The 21,867-nt window shown below is 36.2% G+C and overlaps 1 protein-coding gene across 9 annotated transcripts in view; it reads left to right on the top strand.

Moving 5' to 3' along the window:
• The window catches only part of NF1 (neurofibromin 1), a 226,277-nt gene that overhangs the window by 105,694 nt on the left and 98,716 nt on the right, over positions 1 to 21,867 (top strand). For 7 of the 9 annotated variants that reach the window (XM_036033383.1, XM_036033384.1, XM_036033379.1 and 4 more), the window contains exons 21-31: positions 946 to 1,386; positions 1,773 to 1,912; positions 2,182 to 2,304; positions 2,749 to 2,832; positions 3,553 to 3,669; positions 4,251 to 4,432; positions 4,551 to 4,762; positions 6,683 to 6,844; positions 6,983 to 7,086; positions 10,336 to 10,471; positions 19,695 to 19,757. In XM_036033383.1, the coding sequence (XP_035889276.1) occupies positions 946 to 1,386; positions 1,773 to 1,912; positions 2,182 to 2,304; positions 2,749 to 2,832; positions 3,553 to 3,669; positions 4,251 to 4,432; positions 4,551 to 4,762; positions 6,683 to 6,844; positions 6,983 to 7,086; positions 10,336 to 10,471; positions 19,695 to 19,757 (1,764 nt within the window). The remainder of the gene's footprint in view (positions 1 to 945; positions 1,387 to 1,772; positions 1,913 to 2,181; positions 2,305 to 2,748; positions 2,833 to 3,552; positions 3,670 to 4,250; positions 4,433 to 4,550; positions 4,763 to 6,682; positions 6,845 to 6,982; positions 7,087 to 10,335; positions 10,472 to 19,694; positions 19,758 to 21,867) is intronic. The other 2 variants (XM_036033382.1, XM_028519445.2) reach the window with 1 other exon arrangement.

The raw sequence follows: 21,867 nt of genomic DNA on the forward strand, positions 1-21,867 counted from the left end.
AAGAGATAATGTGCTGCACCAAAGCAGGGGTGTATGCCATATTCTAATAATAGGTACAGTTGTATTAAATGCATGTGTTGTAAGAAGTGTCAGTCTCAGGAGTTCCATATTCAAAACCATCCTCTATAAGAGAAAGGCCACTTTCCTCACAAAACAAACATACATAAGAAAGCAGTGCATGGTGTTCCTACATTATGGATACCACAGAATGTCCCAGATATGTTGCTTTCTTGGGTTACTTTAGTCACTGTAGGAGGATGAGTATTATGCTTATAAGCAGCATATAAGAGAAATAGAATTTGAAAAAAAATTTGCCACACATAGTAAGAGTTTTTCCTTCTTATATGTATTCCTTAAACTAAAAGGATCAGAACTCTGAAGATTTGTCCTCAGATTACGAATTCTTGTAGAATGTAATTTTTTTCTATTTTTGTCTTTCTGTACTTTCTTCATTAACTTCTCTTTCTATATTCAGTGGTCCCTCTTCTTGATTACTCTCAACTTGCCATGTGGAATCTATGTTAATAATAGTACAGTGTATACAAAACTGGCCACAGAGCACTTGAACTTGGGCAATCACTAAGTTAATAAGTACATACTTAGTTAAAAATCTCCAAATGCTTATATTCCTTGAAGCAGCATAGACATTGCTTTTGTGTCTAGGAATTGACATAAACAAATGTTTTGAGAATATGTTCCTTTCTGAGCTGTAGTCTGTCACCATCTTCTATATCTGATAGTGTATCTCTGTTTATTGCTACCCTCAATTCTCTAAGGCTCATCCTTCCTCAAGAAGTCAGACACCTTGATGTGACTAGAAATGGCAGTGAAAACTTGGATTTTTTCAGTATAAAAAATGTCCTTTTGTCATGGAAGAATTGTTGTATAAAAAGTGATTTGTCGAGTCTCTCAATTTAGGATAAATTTATGCTTTCCTGTGTTTAGGCTGCTGAAAGCCTTCACAAGACCATTGTTAAGAGGCGAATGTCTCATGTGAGTGGAGGAGGATCCATCGACTTGTCTGACACGGACTCCCTACAGGAGTGGATCAACATGACTGGCTTCCTCTGTGCCCTTGGGGGAGTATGCCTGCAGCAGAGGAGCAATTCTGGCCTGGCCACCTATAGCCCTCCCATGGGCCCCGTCAGCGAACGCAAGGGTTCCATGATTTCAGTGATGTCCTCAGAAGGAAATGCAGATACCCCTGTCAGCAAATTTATGGACCGACTGCTGTCCTTAATGGTGTGTAACCATGAGAAAGTAGGGCTGCAGATACGGACCAATGTGAAGGACCTGGTGGGTCTAGAATTGAGTCCTGCGCTTTATCCAATGCTATTTAACAAACTGAAGAATACCATCAGCAAATTCTTTGACTCACAAGGACAGGTAAAGTGTGTTCTGCTTTAAATTTTTCACCTTTCCCTATGGATAGAATAATGTATTTATGAAGCTCTTTTGTTTAGATTATTTAATAAGATACTGGGATAAGCATTCACTCACATGTTTGAAAAAAAATAGGCAAGAAATTACAGACAAAAGAATTCTCTATTGTGGGATAAATTTGCTGTTTCGGAGCTGTAACGTGTAGGTGTGCCTGGGGCTCTGAATGTCTCGGGTATAGGCACGAATGTCTGTCTGTGTCCGTGTGCCTGTTTAGGTACAGGCCTGTGGGTGCATTTCTGCATACACATGGCATTGAGATCAGGTGGCTTCATCTCACTGTGGTCTGTCTGCTGTGCACTAATTCCAGATGTATTCTGTTCCTTGTGTAGGTTTTACTGACTGACACCAATACTCAGTTTGTAGAGCAAACCATCGCTATAATGAAGAACTTACTAGATAACCATACTGAAGGCAGCTCTGAACACCTGGGGCAAGCTAGCATTGAAACAATGATGTTAAATTTGGTCAGGTAAGCATTCTACTGGAATGTAGCAGAAATACATTGGTATTAGTAGTTATTAGTGAAGTAATTTGCCATCCTTTTCTTTATTGCTCCTAAATTAGGGTGTGACAATAAGGTAACCAGAAGTTATGTATGTTCTCTTATAAACAAAACAAAATTCTTGCAGCTTTTATAGTTACTTGTAGTAATTTTACTTAGAGATTAAAGCGTTTAGAAAAACAACCTCTTTTGTGTATATCTGATAATTTTTTTTTAATGTTTCTATGTCCAAATAGATATGTTCGTGTGCTTGGGAATATGGTCCATGCAATTCAGATAAAAACGAAACTGTGTCAGTTAGTCGAGGTAATGATGGCAAGGAGAGACGACCTCTCATTTTGTCAAGAGATGAAGTTTAGGTGAGTTGTTAAAAGAGCAAAGCAGGGTCTTCTGTTGTGTTAAATGTAAGTACAGAAAAATAGTTGGTATTTGGTTATTATGGGAAGTGGAGGGGTTGTGAGAATGGGTGGAAAAGGAGCATTTTATGTGTTTGTGTTTCTCTTCATGTCTCTCAAACTTCCCAAAGCTTTCTGCCCAATACTGCCTTTTTCTAAAATTATGCTATTCTTGAGCTAACAATTTGGTTCTTTTTCCAAACTGATACATAGCTAAGGGCTAACATGGAGGGTCAGTATTCCAGTTGCCTGTGTTTGGTCCCTTCTGTTACATCTGATAGCAACATCTCTTTTATAAAATTGTCATGTTGCTGGGGTGGTTTGGCACATTGTGTACACTATTTAAAAAGTGTCTGTGTGACTTTAAAAAAATTGTTTCCTATTTTGCTTTTCTCTGCCATTCTGTAGGAATAAGATGGTAGAATACTTGACAGACTGGGTTATGGGAACATCAAACCAAGCAGCAGATGATGATGTCAAATGTCTTACAAGGTGAGAAAGAGAAGGACCTTTAAGCATCAGCAGGTTTCCTCTAGGCGTTAGTACTACTTCATTATAGCTGTCATACATATTTTTATGTGTATTGAAATTATTTTTATGGATGTTAAGCTTTTGCATTTGAATTATATACTGTTTTTGTTTTGTTTTGTTTTTTTTAACTGAAAAACTTGCAGTAAAAAAATGGGAGAGTGTTATGTTTGGAAAGTTGGTGTTGTCTGGGAAGGATAGTGTATAGTTACTGGAAGACAAAATACACGTAGCCACACATTATTTTATGGTTAGATACATAAATGTATTTGAGGAACTTAATTGTTTTGAGTTGTTTTAAAAAGTAATTGATTAATCAAGTTTGGGCTAATGATAAAAACTTCCTGCCACATATCAGAAAATAATTAAACACTGTGAACCACACAACAATTTCCATGTATTTCTTTGGCCAGGCTTAGTTTTTTAATTCATTCTTTTAAGGTCATCATTCACCAAGATTACTCTGTAGAAAGTTATTAATACCCTCTCCTAAATTTGAAATGTTTTTGCATTCTAGGGTCTGCATATTAACTCATATTACTTAGATCGTCCTAGTAATTTGTTTAGTGAAATAGGCAGTTCCTAGAGTTTGTGTCTGTTAGTTAGGGAGAAGCTGATTTCAGGGGAGGGTGGAGCGAAGAACCTGAAAGACTCATTATGGTCTTTCAATGTTGTTTTCTTCAGAGACTTGGACCAGGCAAGCATGGAAGCAGTGGTTTCACTCCTGGCTGGTCTTCCGCTGCAGCCCGAGGAAGGAGATGGTGTGGAACTAATGGAAGCCAAATCACAGTTATTTCTTAAGTAAATTTCAGTTATCAAAAACACAAGGGGAAAAACAAAGCCCCACACAACAGAACAATGGAAGTGTAATCAAAGTGACAAATTATTACATTTAGAACATGGACATTATTTTGGTTTTATGGCCAGCGGCTGCTGTCTCATAAACTATAACCCATGCATGAAGCAGCATTCCCTGTGGCAGGGGTGGGACAGGAAAACAACGGTGTTCTGTGGTTTTTAAAGAAAATTATCTGATCAATTTTTATTGGCAGTATAACCCACATTTCCTTATTAAGGCAATATAACTCAGATCACTTATTTGGACCACTAATTTTATATGCTAAACATTAAAAGTGATGCATTTACATGGCATCTGTTTGGTGTCTGTGTAATGAAATATGTAGTGGGCTGTGTCCAGATAAAATCATACTCAGCAGAGCATACTCCATAATGAGCCACACTGGCTGATTGTCCCAGGGCCGGAGAGATGCAGATGCCCTAGGCCCACTCATGTCCTAACATGTGATGATTTCAGACTGTCTGGTAAGCTTTCTGGTTGATGTGGCCTTCACTGTATAAGGGTCCGTCTTTTTGTTTCTCAGGTATTTCACATTGTTTATGAACCTTTTGAACGACTGTAGTGAAGTTGAAGATGAAAATGCACAGACAGGTGGCAGGAAACGTGGCATGTCTCGGAGGCTGGCCTCATTGAGGCACTGTACAGTCCTTGCGATGTCCAACTTGCTCAATGCTAATGTGGACAGCGGCCTCATGCACTCTATAGGTGAGATAAATGAGAGCTTCATACAGAAATTGAAAACTTAGAGGACTGGCGTAGAAGACCAGTAAAGTTATTTCAGCAAGTTCATGTTAGTAAATTTGTATCTGTCTGTCCACATCAGGTTTAGGTTATCACAAAGATCTTCAGACAAGAGCTACATTTATGGAAGTTCTGACAAAAATCCTCCAACAAGGCACAGAATTTGACACACTTGCAGAAACAGTGTTGGCAGATCGGTTTGAGAGATTGGTGGAGCTGGTCACGATGATGGGTGATCAGGGAGAGCTCCCTATAGCTATGGCCCTGGCCAACGTGGTTCCTTGTTCTCAGTGGGTAAGTGCACTGAAAGCAGGAAGGAAAAGCACCTGCCATGTAGCAGATGGTTCAGAATTCATTTGTGCACTGAATGTTCACTGATTAAGTTGCCGAAACTTCAGAGCTGGAGGGAACTTCAGATATTATTTGAGTAGTTCTCCCTTGTGGAGAAATGGGAGGAGTTTCTAGTCCTCACTGTATTCTTACCTTAAGTATGAGGATCTTATTCCTCATACTTAAAGTAAAATTTAAACTCCTTATGTGTCCCACTGAAAAATTTCATTTAAATACTGGATGCAAAGAAAATTAAAACCACTGATCTGGTCTGGTGTCTTTGTATACTAAATGAGATAATTAGTGTTAAATCTCATATTTAGTGGTAGAACTAGAACTAGAATTCAAGGCTTGTGCCTATTTATTATCTCCAATTCATAACTCTTTTTTCTATAATGCATTGTATAATTTTTTTAAAATATAAGCACTCTAAATATGCTAAGAATTTGGGAAGGGATGTCCCTTGCCATGTTAAAAAGCTGTTTAGTTTATATTATACCAAAAATGATTTTAGTTTAATAAATTATAACTAATAAGGTAATCTGTCATTACCTGTAGATTTATTTCCTCTTAGAAGTTGTAAGATCTTAGTCCTCATACTTAAAATCGAAACTCAAACTCTGGCCTACAAGTCTCTACCCAACCTGGGCTCTTCCTCACCTCTGACATCATCATGTTCACCAAACTTAAACCACACTGGCCATGGCACACGTTAGGGTCATTTCTACCCTACAGTGCTCTTCCTGCTGCTGCTGCCTCTCCCGTCTGAAGTGTTTCTTCCGTGTTCGCCTTCTTGTTCATCAGGTTTCTGCTCAGATGTCACTTCCGTTTCTGACCATCCGATCACTAACACACCTGCAGTCATTCTGCTACATTACCTTGTTATATTTTCTTTGCAGCATATATTCACTGTGTGAAATTAGCATGTTTACTTGATTATCTTAATTCTACCAGAATGTGAGCTCCATGAGAGCAGAGACCTTGTTCCCTGTTCTCTCTATCCCTTCCCAGAATGTGTGGTTCAACAGTGATTTACTATCCTATCATTTTTCTTGAGTGTACCTGAAAACACTTTATTATGGGAAATCATGAGGGTTATCATTTAGGTACTAGAGGGGAATTAGCTGCCCATCCTCACTTTGCACATAAATCTGGCTAATCTCTTGGTTCTGAGTGCACCAGGTCTTTCTCCTGACTTCCTGCAAATCCTGTAGCTTTCCATTTTTGTTGTTTCTCTGCCTAGCCCATGTTCAGATTTTACTGAGTTTTCCTGACCGTATAAGACAGGGGTGTCAAACTCATTAACTCATTTTCATCGGGGGCCACATCAGCTTCAGGGTTGCCTTCAAAGGTACAAAATAATTTTAGAGCTGTGTAAATATAACTACGCCTTAACAGTTAAGGAGTTGAAATTACATTCGGCCCTTTGAAGGCAACTGCACGGCTGATGTGGCCCCCAGTGAAAATGAGTTTGGTACCCCAGGTATAAGAGGAGAGTAGAGCTCTTATGGTCACCAAAATCTCATTCTTGCTCACTTGTTTTCTGAGAAAATGATCTGTGCATATCAAACAACTCTGCTATCATCTTCTGTTTCTAGTCTTTCATTTTTGTCATACAATTTAAGCTGAAACTGGATTTTTTTTCTGTCTTCTGGTAAAGTTTAGGCATCTCTTACCTTTCATCAGTTAATCCTTAGAATTAACAACTGCTGTAGGTATATAGGAATTATAGGCATAGGTACACAGATAAATCCCGGGGCAAAAATTAATCAGTCACCATTTACCTCAGTTCAGCGCATGGCAGTAAATTTTGCATTTGCCTTTTAGTTTCCTACTTAAGAAAAAACGGGATTGTTCACACTAACACAATTGTTTTGTTCGCAGGATGAACTAGCTCGAGTTCTGGTGACTCTCTTTGATTCTCGGCATTTACTCTACCAACTGCTCTGGAACATGTTTTCTAAGGAAGTAGAATTGGCAGACTCCATGCAGACTCTTTTCCGAGGCAACAGCTTAGCTAGTAAAATAATGACCTTCTGTTTCAAGGTTTGTATCCATTCATCTATTCTTGTGTGGAGGTAGGCCAGACAATGATTCTGTACAGAATGTACGGAGCAGAGTGTCTGCTTTAATGCAAGATGCTTGGATCAGGCATAATAAATTCCTGCTTGTGTGTTTCTCTAGGTATACGGTGCTACCTACCTACAAAAACTCCTGGATCCTTTATTACGAATTGTGATCACATCCTCTGATTGGCAGCACGTGAGCTTTGAAGTGGACCCTACCAGGTTTGTCATCCTTCCACCTATAGCTGCTCTCCATGTTTTCACTGCCACCACCGTGTGGGGCCTCGGTGGAGGCAGTCTGCAACAGTAGGGCCTGGCCCTCATGTTTCTCCCCTTAATGCTTAAAAATTAGTCTTTAAACATGAAAGTTACATGCAAATACATTTTTTCTGAAAAACAATTACAAAGTCCCTTAAAGAATTTGAATTTGACTACCACTTGTAGAGATTTAGCACTGTTACTACTTTAGTCTGTTCTTTTTCAATATATTTGCATGTAAGTGTACTTGTAGAAACTACATATTATAATGCGAGTGCTTAATATCAATGGTAACATATACATGGTTTTGCAACTTAATCTTTTTAACTTAACCCTGTGGATCTAAGGATCTTTCTCTGTGTGTGTATTTTTTTTTAACTGCTGTGTATTGTTTCACAGTTTGCCTATATCATCGTTTATTTAGGCAATACCATATTGATCCCATTGGTGTTTGCGGTAACCCCCTAATTATTGTCCCAGCATTTTAAGAAAAGTTTTTAGGTCATTTGTTGTAGGAATTATTCTGAAACCCAAGTCTTCTTGTCACTTTAGTTCTTAGAAACCATCCATTGTTCCCAGTTGATTGCACTGCAGAGTGCAGAGTTGTCTAACCTACAGTCCACCATGATCTCCTGTTGCCCTTGCACGTGTTCTCTGTACATTAGCTCCAGTGAAATCTGCATATGTGATATGTTCTTAAAATGGTTTAACACATGGGGTTTGTTGGGGTTGGAGGTACCTAATAAATAGTAATATTCTTTCTTGGCCAAGTTCAAAACCAAAAAGGTGGAGGGAGGGAGGATCGGGGGAAGCACTCATGACTCAGCTGTCCCTTTATTTCTTACAGAAATGATGACAGAATGCAGCTTTGGATCCCATGGACAAATAGGCTTGCTAACACTTTACCTTGAGTTAGACTCATCTACCCCATACCTTGCACAGCTGGATAACTACAGATTTCCCTCAAAGGGGTTGGCAAGCTTTTTACCACACAAGTAGAGAGCAGATCGAATTACATCTTTTCTGTAGGCAAACATATCTCAAATGGAGATGATGGTACTGAGCTGAGCATGCTTGGCTCTTTTCTTTTTTCCTAACTTGCTCCTCCTTCTATAATGAGGAGTGATGTCGTAGAAGGGAAAGAGTCCAAAGGAGAATGCTGGGTACAATTTAAAAACTGCTACCTCCGTGAAGCTCTCTATCTGTCACCGGGTGCTGCCCATGCTCACACACTGCACATGAACAAGTAGTCTTTATTCTGTGTTCTGTACCGTCATCGTAACACTTCATCGTGATGATGTATTTTGAATGTATTTTCCATCTAGACGGTTGGATCTTTTACATTTTGTACAACGTTACATCCTCCTATGAGTATTTAGCATGGTATCTGGTCTATAGTTGACATTTCATAAATACTTGTTGAATGAGTGAATTTTAAACAATTATGTTATGCTTGCTTTTTCTAAGCCACATCTCATCTGTCTTCTAGTTAGGACCTTAATGTTACTGTTTTAGAAGGACACCTGAAACAGGCTGCAGTGCACCTGCTGCTATGTTGACTCAGTAAGAAAAATTTCCCGCAGAGTAGATGAGAACTGTCAAGGTTGCTAGGAGTCTCTTCCGGCCTTGTTAAATAAATTGTTAATCTTTTCCTTTATACCACTAAACTCCTGTGCCCTCCACATTTCAGATTTGAATTACTATTGTAGCTTTGTAACTGATCTCCCTGCATAGAGTCTCCATATTTAGACCAATCTCTTTAGTTCTCCATGTATTCCAAGATCATTTTCTGCCTCTGGTTTCCCAGCAACTACCATTGTGAATTAATCATATCTGTCTTCAGTTTGCTATTTTGCCTTTATCCGTGAATTATATTCATTACTTAGTGTGTGTATGTCTTTCCCCTCTTTGAAAAGGTCAAAGGCCAATTATTGTTGAATCCTCTGTACCCAGAACTAAAATGGCAAATAGTAGATGGGTGTGAATGTTTGTTAGATTGAATTTAGTATCTGCCTTGCCTACTTCCTCTTTTTGAAATACTCTCACTTCTTTTTGCCTGTGTAAATCCTATCCCTCCTTTAGGACTTACCTATCCTATGGTATCTTTCCTGCCTTGCATCCACATCCATTTCTGAGCTCTTATTGTATCCATTGCTGTACCACACAGTTAGCCATAAGGACTCTGGAGTGATGACTTGAGTGTCCCAAGCATTCATGTAATATGTAAATTAGTACACAAGTAAAAATTGGTAGTTAAGAGATTGAAAAAAAGTATTTACTCAATACTTGTTTGGTAGCTGTGCTAGTTTTTAAGGGGACAAGATGAGTACTTCCCTTCTCCAAGGAGTTTATAGTTTAGTAGGGAAGATAAGACATATAACAGTTATGTAAGGGGTTTCATGGGGGATGTGTTTTGAGAGTTCAGATGATGCCAGTTGGGGAGCTCGGGTAAAGCTTTGTGGATTTGGTAGCCATTGGGTGAAAATTTAAACCCCATAAAGTAGGTGATATTATTATTCCTGTATTATTGATGAAGAAAATTGAGGCCCAGAAGAGTGAAGTGTCTTGACCAAGGCCATAGTAATAAGTAGTGATAGAGCCAGAATTTAAGCCTAGTAAGTCTTCCCACTGGATTCTTGCTTTTAAGCACAACACCAAGACTTCAGAGGTGTATTGAATTAGCAGCCCTGATTGAGTGTGGGGAGGAGTGGAGCACAGCAGGCCAGGGTGACATCAGAGGTCACCTGTATGACGTGATCGAGATAGTGATGGTGCCATTGACCACATGGAGAGCACAGGATAGGACAGAATTGTAGGAGGAAAAACCAGTTAATTTTGGGCAAACGGAATTTTACATACTGGTGGGAGGAACACCTTGGCAGTTAGAAATATTAGACTGGATATGAAAGGCAGTTCAAAATAAGGGAAACATGAAAAGCCACAGAAATATATGAAAGCCCGTCTAAATAAAAGTTGGAAACATGAGATGCCCTTTTCTACCTACTAGATTGACAAAAAAAATTAAAAATCATATATTGAATTTATAAGAATATACAATTTTTATAAAAAATTTTCAAAACTTTTTTTTTTATAGTTGGCTTGTTCAAATCAAGATGCCATGAGAATGTAAACGTTGTATTTGGCTGAATATCTCTTAAGGGGTCTCTTTTACAGTTTTTTTGTTTGTTTTTAATGTGTTACTTTTTTTTGTAGGTTAGAACAGTCAGAGAGCCTTGAGGAAAACCAGCGGAACCTCCTTCAGATGACTGAAAAGTTCTTCCAGGCCATCATCAGTTCCTCCTCAGAATTTCCCCCTCAGCTTCGAAGTGTGTGCCACTGTTTATACCAGGTATGCTCTAGGTTAGAGGGTACCATTATTAATCCAGAGCTAAATGAAAAAGAATGCTTTACTGAAGAGGAATTTAGCTTCTGATAGTGGATGATTGACAGTACTGAGTCAGTGTGGATGAGTAATACATTAAAAATTGTTATTGGAATTGGCTTTGAAAAAACATAAACATTGCTTAGGAAGCAGTTTGAAGTATTTTAAGGAGGTACTTTAAAATAATAAATTTTTCTTGGCATTGAGAGCAAGTTTAAAATATACCAAATGTATTGGGTATCATGAATGTAGTTGAAATGAAATATATTATGTAATTTTTTTGTTATCTTTTGCCTAAATTACCCATAAGGTCTTTAACACATGAGTCAGGTGTACCCCCTGCTTTTTGCATTGTAAAGATTGATGTATAATTTTTATTTCTTCATTAAGATATAATGTGTTTGTGTCAGGTTTTCCCAGGAAAGACTGATCTGTTTATTTTATGTGAAATGCTACTTATAAAATATATTGTATCATCATTCAGGTGAAATTATTAGATTTTCTAACTCTAGCACTGCAACTAATGCCTCTGAGTTCAGATGTCCACAGTCATTATCCACTTGTTGAGGAGATTGGGTCTGTGTTCTTTTCTGGCTTCCACTTTGTTTTTGAATTGCATATGCAGTTTCAGGAATGATTTTTTTGTTCCAAGGGAGATTAATGCAGATCCACTTAGCTTGTTTAAACTGTGTTTCTGGAAGAAACAGTAGGTCCAGAGTTTGGGACTCCAGGAGAAAGAATTTGTGTATTTACCAAAACCATGTCATTGTGTCTCTCTCTTTGCAGAGTCATCCTCAGCCATTTGTTTTTTAGCACAGGGCTTGAGATGCTTAGAGACATTATTAGATAGATTGGTGAAATTATCATTTTTAAAAGCTGTTTCAGGCTTGCTTTATGTCAGACAAAATAGAGTTTAAGCCAAAAATAGTAAAAAGAGACAAAGGTTATTATGTATTGATAAAGGGGTAAATACATCAAGAAGATACAGTAATTTTATATTTATATGCCCAACATTGGAGCAACTGAATTTATAAAGCAAAAACTAACAGAACTAAATGGAGAAATAAACAATAATGTAGTAATAGTTGGGTACTTCAATACCCCACTCTCAACAATTAATAAATCATCTATATAATCAATAAACAGCAGATTTGAACAATACTGTATATCAAGTAGACCTAACAGACATGTACAGAACATTCTATGCAACAACAGTGCAATACACATTCTTCTCAAACACATGTGGAATGTTTTCTAGGATAGATTATATAGTAGAACACTAAGCAAGTCTTACCAATTTCAAGATCAAAATTATACTGAACAAATATCTCTTGACCATAGTGTCATGAAACTAGAAGTCAATAGTAAGAGGAAAACTGGAAAATTCATGAACATATAGAAATGAATCAACACTCCCCTGAACAACCAATAAAGGGGAATAAAAAAAGTTTCTTGAGATAATTGAAAACAGGAATACAACATACCAAAACCTGTGGGGTGTAGCAAAAGCAGTTCTAAGAGGGTAATGCATAGTAATAAACACCTACATTAAAAAGCAAGAAAACTCCCAAATAAACAACCTAACTCTATACTTTAAGGAATTAGAGAAAGAACAAACTGAGCCCAAAGTTAGCAAAGAAAGGAAGTAATAAATAATTAGAGCAGAAATAAATGAAATAGAGAATAAAAAAGCAGTATAAAAGATTAAGCAACCTAAGAGTTGGTTCTTTGTCAGAGATAAAATTGACAAACCCCTAGCTAGACTAATCAAGGAAAAAATAGAAAGGAGCCAAATCAATAAAATTATAAATGAAAAAGGAGACATTATAACCTATACCACAGAAATTCAAAGGATCATAAGAGACCACCATCAACAACTATATGCCAATGAACTAGACAGCCTAGAAGAAATGGAGAAATCTTAACAACATACAGTTTACTGAGTCAGGAAACATTTCTGTCCCAGTAACCTTTCTAAAACAAGGGGTGAATCTTGCTTACCATCTGTGAAAACTTTTGATGTTTCTCTTGTCTTCTGGGTAAATCCACAGTATTTTGTACAGCATGCATGGCCTGGTCCTAGTCCTGGTAGCTTAAGTAAATTAATTGGAACTGCCTGGGATGTTGTACTGAAAATTGTTAGACTATGAGGAAGTTCATGAGAAGTTGTACTGCTTATCAACTGAATGTTTATGTTCCTTCGGAATTCATACCTTGAAGTCTAACCTCCTATGTGAGGATATTTGGAAATGGGGCCTTTGGGAGATTCTTAGGTCATTAGAGTGGAACCCTCATGAGTGAGATTAGTGCTCTTGCAAAAGAGACCCCAGAGAGCTCCCTTGTCCTTTCCACCATATGAGGACAGAGGGAGGTTGGCTGTCTGTGAACCAGGGTTCTCACCAGATATCAAATATGCATGTGCTTTCATTGTGGGCATTATAGCCTCTAGAACTATGAGAAATAAATGTTTGTTGTTTAAGCCAAAAAAATAAAACAGGACTGAATCAGGAAGAAATAGAAAGTCTAAATAAAAAATCTAATTACCAGTGAGGAGGTTGAATCAGTAATGAAAACTTTCCCAATGAAAAAATGCCCAGGACCAGATGACTTCGCTGGTGAAGTTTACCAAATACTTAAGAATTGAAACTTATTTGTTTTCACACTCTCATAAAAATTTGAAGAGGATACGATACTTCCCAACTCAGTTTACAAACCCAGCATTATCCTTAAAAAAGCACCCCCCCCCCCCCGAGAAACTGACACTAGTAGAAAAGAAAACTATAGACCAATATTCTTGATGAATATATAGCAAACATTAAAATAAAATTAAAACAAACATTCAGCAGCACATTAAAAGGATGTTAGGCCCTGGCTGGTGTGGCTCAGTGGATTGAGTGCTAACCTGCGAACCAAAGGGTCACTGGTTCAGTTCCCAGTCAGGGAACATGCCTGGGTTGTGGGACAGGTCCCCAGCAGGGGGTGCACTAGAGGCAACCACACATTAATGTTTCTGTGCCTCTCTTTCTCCCTTTCCTTCTCTCTAAAAATAAATACATAAAATTTTAAAAAATAAATAAAAAGATTATTGGATGTGTCCCTGGGAGGCAAGGTTGGTTCAACATGCAAATCAGTATAATACACAAGAGTCATATGGTCACCTCAATAGCTGCAGGAAAAGCATTTGACAAAATTCAACATTCATTCATGACAGAGGCTCTGAAAAATTAGGCATCGAAGGAACATATCTCAACATAATAAAGATCATACAGGACAAGCCCACAGCTAACTTCATACTTTATGGTGAAAGCATGGAAATGTTCTTTTTAAGATCAGGAACAAGAAAAGGGTGCCCTCCACCACTCCTAGTCAGCATAGTACTAGAAGTTCTAGCTGTAGCATTTGGGTCAGAAAAAGAAATAAAAGTTATCAGAATTGAAAAGTAAGGAGTAAAATTGTCTCTAATTGCATATAACATGATTTTATATATAGAAAATCCTAAAACACAATAACAAAATTGTTAGATCTAATCAATGAATTCAATAAAGTTGCCTAATACAAATTTAATATGCAAAAGTCAGTAGTTTCTATACATTAAAATGAATTTTCTGAAAAAGAAAGAGATCTGTTTCATTTTCAATAGCATCAAAAACAATAAAATGTCTAGGGATAAATTTAACCAAGGAGGTGGAATATCTCCACACTGAAGACTATAAGACATTGATGAAAGAAATCAAAGATGACACAAATAAATGGCAGGTATCCAGTGTTCATGGATTGGAAGAATTAATATTGTTGAAATGTCAGTACTACCAAAAGACATCTATAGATTCATTGCAATCCCTATCGAGATTCCAAGGACATTTTTACAGAAGTAGAAAACATCCCTAAAATTTATATGGAACCACAGAAGTCACATAGCCAAAGTACTCTTGAGAAATAAGAACAAAGCAGGAGGCATCATACTTCCTGATTTTAAACTGTACAGTAAAGCTGTAGTCATCAAACAGTATGGTATTGTGTAAAAACAGACAAATACACCAATGAAACAGAATCAGGAGCCACAAAATAGGCCGAAGTATATCCTGTCAACTAATATTTTACAATAGAACTAAGAATACTCAATGAAGAAAAGACAGTCTTTTCATGCGTGATGCTGAGATAATTGGATATTTTACATGTAAAAGTGAAACTGGACCCATAGCTTACACCACTCACGATAATTAACTCAAAGTGGATTAAAGACTTAAACCCAAAACCATGAAACTCCTAGAAGAAAACATAGAAATAAAGCTTCTTAACATAGGTCTTTGGTAATGATCTTTTGGATATGACACCTAAAACACAAGCAGCAACATGAAAACTAAGCAAGTGCAATTGCATCAAACTAAAAAGCTGCTGCACAGCAGAAGAAACCATCAGCAAAGTGAAAAGACAACCTAGGAAATAGGAAAGATATTTGCACACCATATATCTGATAAGGGGTTAATATCTAAAATATATAAAGATCGCCCTGGCTGGCGTGGCTCAGTGGATTGAGCGTGGGCTACGAGCCGGGCATCGCAGGTTCGATTCCCAGTCAGGGCACGTGCCTGGGTTGCAGGCCATGGCCCCCAGCGACCGCACATTGATGTTTCTTTCTCCTCTTTCTCTCTCCCTTCCCTCTCTAAAAATAAATAAATAAAATCTTTAAAAAAAAAATAAAATATATAAAGATCTCATACAACTCAACACCAAAACAAACAGACAACCCAACTGAAAAAGGGGCAAAGGAGCTGAACAGACAGGTACAATGAAGAATACTTAACACAACCAGTCATTAGGGAAGTGTAAGTTAGAACCACAGTGAGATATCACCTCATGCCTGTTAGAATGGTCATCATCAAAAAGTTGAGATGATAAATACTGATGTGGGTATGGAGAACAGGAAACCATTTGGCCTTGTTTGTAGGATTGTAAATTGGTGCAGCCATGATGGAAAACAGTATTGGGGGATCCTAAAAAAGTTAAAAATAGATCTATTATAGCTACCATATATGATCCAGCAATTCCATTTCTGGGTATATATCCAAAGGGGAGAAAAACCACTAACCTGCGAAGATATCTGCACCTCCGTATTTTTTGCAGCATTGTTTGCAATAGCCAAGAAATGGAAACAACCTAATGTTCATCAGTGGATGAATAAAGTTGTATTTTTATATGTATTTATATATATATATATATATATAAATGTACACACAAGGGGAAATTATCCAATCATTAAAAAAGAGGAAATCCTATCATTTGTGACAACAGGTTGGCCCTTGAAGGCATTATGCTAAGTAAAATAAGTCAGATAGAAAAGACAAATACTGTATGATCTCACTTATCTGTGGAATCTGAAAACAAACTGATAAAGAGATTAAACTTCTGGTTACCAGAGGTGAAGGGGAGGGGAAATTGAAGAAAGGTAGTCAAAGGTACAAATGTTTAGTTACAAAATAAGTTTGAGGGATGTAATATATAACATGATGACTGAGGTCAGAACTGCGGTATGATATGGAAGAGAGCTGTTAAGAGTAAATCCTAAGAGTTCTCACCCCAAGGAGATTTTTTTCTCTCTTTATATTGTATTTATATGAGAAGATGGATGTTATCTGCATGCCTTAAACTTACAGTGATGAATGTCAGTTATTTCTCAGTGATGATGAGGGGGTGATATGGAGAGGGGAGAAGATTAACATGCTTGTTGCAGGTTCTCCCGGGACAGACTGATCTGTTTATTTTGTGTGAAGTGCTCCTTATAAAATATATTGAATCATTCAGATCAGATTATTAGTCTTTCTCACACTAGTACTGGCATGTAAAAGCTTCTTGTTCACATGTTTGTAGTCATCCCTACTTGTTGAGGAAATTAGGCCTTGATTCTTTATGGCTTCCACTGTGTTTTTGAATTGCACATGAAGTTTCGGGAATGATTTATTCACTCCAAGGGAAATTAATGCAGATCCATGTAGCCTGTTTAAATTGTGATTCTGGAAGAAACATTAGTAGGTCTGGTGTTTGGGACGGGTGGATAGAGGGGAAAGAAGTTACGCACATTTACGGAAACCATTGCTTTTGTGTCTCTGTCTTTGCAGAGTCATCGCCAGCCATCTATTTTCTTTCTTTTTTTTTTTTAAGCACAGGGTTTCAGTTGCTTAGAGACATTAGCAAGATCAGTGAAATTAGCATTTTAAAAAGCTGTTTCAGGCTGCTCTGTGTGAATTTTTCTCCCATTCCTATTTATAAAGATGTTATCTGTGGTATCTATAAAAAACTTTTCACCACATACATAGATGATAAAGCATACTTAGCATTAAATCTTTCCATTTATCATGACTTTTTCTGCCTTTTCTAAATAGCTCAAGGAACTTAGGAGAATCCCACATAATTTTTCAGATAGTTAAATCTCAAGAGTAAAGGGTGGTTTAGTTACAACATTAAGCTTAATAGAGTGAATAACATTTTCTCTAAAATTTGGGCATTATTCAGGTTTCTCTTTAATTCAGCAGTTCTGTTTAAAAACAGACAAATGGTGAACACGTACTAAGAATAGTCTATAGGTCAACTTCTTGGTTAGCCTACTAGTAACTCTTCAGAGAGCAAGTGAATTTTTAAAGTGGCAGTGGCTGTGACTTTTGCTGGTTAAACGTAAATGGGTACTGCCTACCTGGTTACATGGTCTAGTCGATTTCAGTAGAAATTTTCATGTAGTTGCTGCCCCAAAAGGTTTTGTATCATCAGCAAACTTAGAGTCCAATTTAAGGCCATGCTTCTGATAAGGTGAAAGGAATAGGGCTTGGCTCTAGTAAGTACTTTGGAAATATTTAATGAAGGAATAAATCCCCCCCCCCATTCCTCCCACTCAAATAAACAAGATTATTGGTAGCTTTCATAGTTAAGAAGGGAAGGAAATAGCAAAAATAATTCAGGATATAGAGCCAGGTGATAATTGGTGGCTTATTAAACACTATGTGTTTTGCTTTTAAAGCAGTCCATAAAAAAATGTCCTGTATTATAATGGAACTGAATTATCTTACTAAAATTTCACATAAAATTATTCTCTTTAAATTTTGTGTCCGTGAATTGTTTTGAAGTATTGGGTAAACTTGTTGGAATGTAGAGTGCTGTGGAGCAGAGGTGTACTATGTTATTTATAAATACATTTTTTAAAAATAAGTAATAACAGGCAATTTACATTTATTAGTTAAAAGTAAAGATAGGGAAGAAAGCTTTGATCTTTAGATATTCTTTTATTGAATATCCTTCCAAATGTTTTCCTCTTAGTTTGCTCTTTTATTTTTATTCATCTTCCCTCTTCTGGCTTTTTCCTGCCCTTTTGACTTTGGCAGTGACATAATGGTACTTTTGTACTTTTATTTCTGTTGAGGGGAATAGTAGTCGATTGTTGTTTTTGTTTTTTCTTCTTCTAATAAACATGGCTTCTGCTTTAGGACCTACTGGGAAAATTTTGAAAGCTAAGTGAGAATTATTGCTAGCTAATAAACTTGTCTGAGCTTTAGCTCGTTTTTATTTCAGTTCATATTTTTTACCATTAAGCCTTTTCCAAATCATGCTTTAACCAGATTTCTTATTTTATATGCTTTCTTGTTTTGGGGACTGGGTTAATGTTGCATAAGAAGGGCCAGATAACTGAACAGTGTAAATATATAATTATATATTATATAATAATATGTAATTAATTATATATAATTACACATATAATTATATAAATGCCTTGTAATTAATAAGGCATTTTCGTGTTTTTTTATTTCCACATTTCTTCCTGATAGTTTTGGAATAATGATAAAAGTAATTCCTAGGATAGATATTCTTAAGTTATGGTGAAGAATTTGAAATATAATGATTCTTAATAAATATTATATTTTCCTAATAAACCTGCTTCTCCAAACAGAAGTGATTTGCACAGATTTTTAAGGCAATAAGTGATAGTTGTATACCATAATTGAAAAAAATATGTAAAACTGCATTTTGGTGATGTATTTAGTTGCTAGTGCTTTTGTAGATAATTTAAAATTTAATCTCAAGCTTCATGAGACAAAGGTCTGTGTGTTACTGGTGTCTCCCAATGCCTAGGATGGCATCTACCATATAGATGCACAGTTACTCTTTGGGTGGACAGGGGGACAGATGGATGAGCACATGGTTGGATGCACAGAATTCTTAGAATAAAATGCCATCTATAGTGCATTAAATTTAATTTGGTTTTTAAAATGTTTTTAAAGTAATTGTTGTGCCTGGTCTAGTCCAATCAGAAGTCTTAATTTTAAAATAACTCTTTGCTTTAGAAGAAGCGTTGAGGGATGAAACCAATTTGTCTCTGTGGGTTTGGGGTTTTTTTGGGGGGGGTTGTTTTTTAGGACATTCTGATAAATGGTCAAATATGTTAAAACATTTAAGTAGACTTACAATTTTATTCTGTAATTTTCTCTGCAGTTTCTTCACTTTAATATTAATTAATGCTTGTTTCTAGTTGAGCTGATAACATTCTTCTCCCAAATGTTGCAGAGCTTTTAACCTCCTCTGATTAGACTATTTCAGGAATAGCCTGGAAACAGAAAAATGTGAAATTTTAAAAGTAATCTTTCTTAGAGATTTTCAATTCAGAATCTCTAAAGTGATTTTTTTATTGTATTTAGTCATTTAATGTTTATTTTTTTATCAGTAGGCTTTAAGTTAAATGACAGCTATTGAAAAAAGAAATTTAAGTCAATTGAAGGATACACAGAGAAGTATTTAAATATCAAGAAAAAATCATGTAGACATATAGAAGTGTTTTTGTAGTGTGATCTGTTTATAATCAACATTTTATATCAAATTTATTAAAAGCTAGGAATTAACTGAAATGTAAATATTAAATATACCCAAATCCACCTGGGGAGAGCTTTTCTGTGATTTATAGCCAGAAATAGTAGATATGATTGTCTCAACATTTCTTGCTGTTTTATTAGTGCTTTGGCTTAAAAAAATGTATTACAATTGAAATCCAGAAATAAAATTCATCCCTCTAAATTCAGTTGATTTCTAATTTTTTTTGTTGATTCCATTTGTGTTACATTTGATCGTGTAATTTTATGTACAAGCCAACATTGTTTTTGTTGCTGTATGTAGTTGGTGCTGTGACTTGTTTGTGCTCATCTCTGTTCTGTAGGCAACTTGCCACTCCCTACTGAATAAAGCTACAGTAAAAGAAAAAAAGGAAAACAAAAAATCAGTAAGTTTGGAGTACTTTTTATTAGCTGTTTCTTTCAAAGCAAAACAAAAATCTTTTGCTGTTTGTTAAGAACATCTTCACTTCAGCCTATTTGACCTTCACTGTAAAATCATTCTACTAATTCTGGCACAAAATAGCTTTCATTTCAATTAACCCTGGAATTAAGTTACATTGAAACATTCTCTGTGTTCCTTTGGTTTGATTTATCCAAAGGCATTTTGGGGGCATTTGTTGCATTGGATATCCCTGGTCTAATTTTATTGTTGTTGTTGTTGTTTTAATTACAAATGAATGCTAAAGAAACTTAATTTCAAGGCCTTAGGAAATGCTGTCTTCATTCTTGCTTCTTGTTTGCAGGTAATGTGAGTGGTTTCTTTTTCTAGAGCTGAAAGTTTTTCTTAATTGATAGAAGTGTATGGAAGGAAAGTATCACTTTCTAACTTGTTTTCTGTGATTTCAGCAACCTAAAAGTTGCTGAATTTTATTTTTTGCTCTTTATATTTTTGTCTCATAGACCATCCCAGCCAAAATTTAGGTATCTGTGCTTAGATCATAAAAATTCTAATGGTAAAATCACTTTTACTTTAGAGAAAATCATTACTAAACTATTGGGACTGAGAACATACTACTATGGAAATAAAGGAACACTCAGTGAGTCCATGTTTGTAGAGAAATACCTCATTTTGCAAACATGATAGGAATACACTGCCTGCTTCTATGAAGTTGCCCTAATTTAAAGGGAATAAAATTAGGGTAGGCAAGATTATTTTCTTCCCATGAGTGGAATTTGTCCAAAATATAATGTGCATTCACTTTAAATTCGCCATTACCTGTCAGCAGAACTTAACCTTTACCCAGAAAGTACTGTGTTCATGTACATCATCTCAGTGGTTTCAGAGGAAGAATTAAAGCCTTTAGGAGCCATGTAGATGATTTGCTTAAAAAGGTAAATTTAGAATATAGTATACAGCGGTTTCACTTTTCATTCCTTGTCTAAACTTTACATATAATAAATTTCTGTTTTAAATTCAGAACTAAATTAAAAATTGGAGACATACTCAAAAAGATTTACTTTTTGAGTATGTCAAGTAAATTTGTTCAGCACTGAGCAAATGAATTGGATTGGATGGCCATCTTGCTTGATAAAAACATTTCTTTCTAATGCTTCAGCCTTCTAATTCTCAGCATACATAGGTTTAACACTATGTACACCATCACTGTGGAAATTAACTTACTGTCTCTAACACTCCTGGTCAGTGTTCTACTAACGCTGTTGTGTAGTGTATTACATCAATTACAATTCAGGCTTTCTGTGTTTCTCTCGCGCATGTTCTCTGGCCTTCCTAACATTGCTTTATTTATTAAGATTTTGTCTAAAATGGTTCCTTGAAATGTTTTTTTTTCCTACTAGTGTTATTTTCAGATTCTTTTTAAGTTTCAGAGTGACACTAAGTTTTGGAATGTATTTCTCAGCACAGGTGATATGAGGTCCTCACGAAAACAAAGGGAATGTAATTGGTAATTTGAGATACATTAGAACATGTTCCGAAGTATGAAGACAGTCTAGTTGTTATAAATTTAAAATGTTGATTTATGGATATATTGGCTTAATGGAATTTAATCTTTTGAAAGCAAGTTAACTTTCTTTTGGGGTGTGTGTTTTGTGGATGGGAATGTGTAAAATATATAGAGAAGATTCTGGCTTCTGACATAGAGTTGTGTAGTCATGTTGTAGATAACTCTGTTTATTAGACTCAAATATAAAATGTATAATTAGATTTCCTTTGAGAAGTTAATTGTCCACCTAACCTAGATAATTAAGTATGTTAGGGTAGTGACCCTCTTGCTGATGCACAGTTTGTGACTGCATTTGTTCGTAACATGTAGTTCAGTTTCTACTAAGGGGAGTGAAGCTAGCGTTGTGAACTAGTTTCCACAACCGGAGCAGCCTGTTTTTTGACTTGTACGAAGAATTTCTTTGGGACCCAAACTAAATTTCTGCACATTAAAAAAACCCTTGAATATGTGTATATTATGAGGTGAAAACACACTGGTGTTAAGTAGTAGGGAAAGAAATAGAAGTGTTTATTGATACTGACTACATTTTATC

The sequence above is a fragment of the Phyllostomus discolor genome, chromosome 8 (assembly GCF_004126475.2).
Source record: "Phyllostomus discolor isolate MPI-MPIP mPhyDis1 chromosome 8, mPhyDis1.pri.v3, whole genome shotgun sequence".
Classification (NCBI taxonomy): domain Eukaryota; kingdom Metazoa; phylum Chordata; class Mammalia; order Chiroptera; family Phyllostomidae; genus Phyllostomus; species Phyllostomus discolor.